This window comes from Oncorhynchus tshawytscha, unplaced genomic scaffold, assembly GCF_018296145.1.
Source record: "Oncorhynchus tshawytscha isolate Ot180627B unplaced genomic scaffold, Otsh_v2.0 Un_contig_10590_pilon_pilon, whole genome shotgun sequence".
Classification (NCBI taxonomy): domain Eukaryota; kingdom Metazoa; phylum Chordata; class Actinopteri; order Salmoniformes; family Salmonidae; genus Oncorhynchus; species Oncorhynchus tshawytscha.
In genome coordinates, this window is record NW_024608896.1 from 75 (window position 1) to 2,500 (window position 2,426).

Genomic DNA, 2,426 nt, shown 5'->3' on the forward strand with positions numbered 1-2,426 from the left:
GACAGTCCGTGTGTATTCTGTCCTGTCTGACAGTCAGTGTGTGTGTGTATTCTGTCCTGTCTGACAGTCAGTGTGTGTGTGTATTCTGTCCTGTCTGACAGTCAGTGTGTGTATTCTGTCCTGTCTGACAGTCAGTGAGTGTGTATTCTGTCCTGTCTGACAGTCAGTGAGTGTGTATTCTGTCCTGTCTGACAGTCAGTGTGTTTATTCTGTCTGTCCCCAGGTGGTGATGCAGCTAGTCAGACTACTGCCGGACGGCCACCAGATGAAGAGGGAGGTGGACATGGCTCTGGACTCAGTTAGCGAGACCATGACCCCCATGCATTACCACCTCAGAGAGATAATCATCTGTACCTACAGACAGGTAGGACCATACACCCCATAGACAGCCATACTAGACCATGACCCCCATGCATTACCACCTCAGAGAGATAATCATCTGTACCTACAGACAGGTAGGACCATACACCCCATAGACAGCCATACTAGACCATGACCCCCATGCATTACCACCTCAGAGAGATAATCATCTGTACCTACAGACAGGTAGGACCATACACCCCATAGACAGCCACACTAGACCATGACCCCCATGCATTACCACCTCAGAGAGATAATCATCTGTACCTACAGACAGGTAGAACCATACACCCCATAGACAGCCACACTAGACCATGACCCCCATGCATTACCACCTCAGAGAGATAATCATCTGTACCTACAGACAGGTAGGACCACCCCCATTACACACCATCAGACAGGTAGCACCCCCCACCCCATTACATACCTACAGACAGGTAGCACCCCCCCCCCATTACACACCATCAGACAGGTAGCACCCCCATTACATACCTACAGACAGGTAGCACCCCCATTACACACCATCAGACAGGTAGCACCCCCCCCCATTACATACCTATAGACAGGTAGGACCATACACCCCATAGACAGCCATACTAGACCATAAACCCCATAGACAACCATACTAGACCATACACCACCATATACCTCATAGACCGCCACCTGAGTGATTATCATCTGCACCTACAGACATGTCCAGTAGGGGGCGACACCTGCCTTTACATTACACTACCTATCAATAACACAAATAATGTCAACTCATTAAAACACTGTTTTGAAGGCTGTTTTGATCACACTGATATAAGGGAATGGTTGCATTGGTTGTCATGTGTCACAGGTACATTTCTAGTCTGAAAGGCATGACCCTGAACTGGTACAACCCAATGGGAGAGACAAGACTATTTAGCTACAGTTCTACTTCTGGCCCATAGATGGCAGTAATGCTCTTGTTTAAAAAAAAAAATTAGCTACAGTTCTACTTTTGGCCCATAGAGGGTGGTAAAATGCTCTTGTTTTTATTTAGCTACAGTTCTAGTCCTGGCCCATAGATGGCAGTAATGCTCTTGTCTTTATTTAGCTACAGTTCCACTCATGGCCCATAGATGGGAGTAATGCTCTTGTCTTTATTTAGCTACAGTTCCACTCATGGCCCATAGATGGCAGTAATGCTCTTGTTTTTAGGTGACTAGTCATGTCTTGGACCCAAGGTACTCAAAAGCATCTACAAGTACTATGTTTGTTTAGTAGTTGTTGTTTAATGTTAATTCTTTGACTTTAGGGTGCAGTACTGGTTAGAAATGAATAATATGTTGTTGCTCATGGTAATAAGTGGCGGCAGGGTAGCCTAGTGGTTAGAGCGTTGGACTTGTAACCGAAAGGTTGCTAGATCAAATCCCCGAGCTGATAATCTGTCGTTCTGCCACTGAACAAGACAGTTAACCCACTGTTCCTAGGTAGGTAGGCTGTCATTGAAAATAAGAATTTGTTCTTAACTGACTTGCTTTGTTAAATAAAGGTAAAATAAAAAATATGTATATACTGGTTTACATTGACTACTTGCTTTGAGCTCTTGATTGAGAGCATTGTGAGTAGGGTCCTATGTGTCTACTACTACAGCTGGTTGACTCCTGAGATGTGTGTGTGATGATAATTCAAATGTTATTGGTCACATATTTAGCAGATGTTATTGCGGGTTTAGTGAATTGCTTGTGTTAATAGCTCCAACAGTGCAGTAATATTTAACAATACACACACACACAGAGTTAAGAAATATATACATATTTTTTGACTAAAATACAGTAGAATACTGCCTCTATGTGACATAATTAAAATGACCAAAGTTCCATTATTAAAGTGGCCAGTGATTCCATGTCTATGTGGGGCAGCAGCCTCTAAGGCGTAGGGTTGAGTAACCAGTGATGACAGGTCTATGTACAGAGGGCAGCAGCCTCTAAGGTGTAGGGTTGAGTAACCAGTGATGACAGGTCTATGTACAGAGGGCAGCAGCCTCTAAGGTGTAGGGTTGAGTAACCAGTGATGACAGGTCTATGTACAGAGGACAGCAG

At 44.4% G+C, this 2,426-nt stretch overlaps 1 protein-coding gene across 1 annotated transcript in view; it reads left to right on the forward strand.

The window, feature by feature from the left end:
- Positions 1-221: 221 nt before the first annotated feature.
- Positions 222-2,426, forward strand: part of LOC121843938 (paladin-like) — a gene marked incomplete at its 5' end in the record, with an annotated part of 50,128 nt that continues 47,923 nt past the window's right edge. The window contains 1 exon segment of the mRNA XM_042313829.1: positions 222-364. Coding sequence (XP_042169763.1) covers positions 222-364 — 143 coding nt within the window.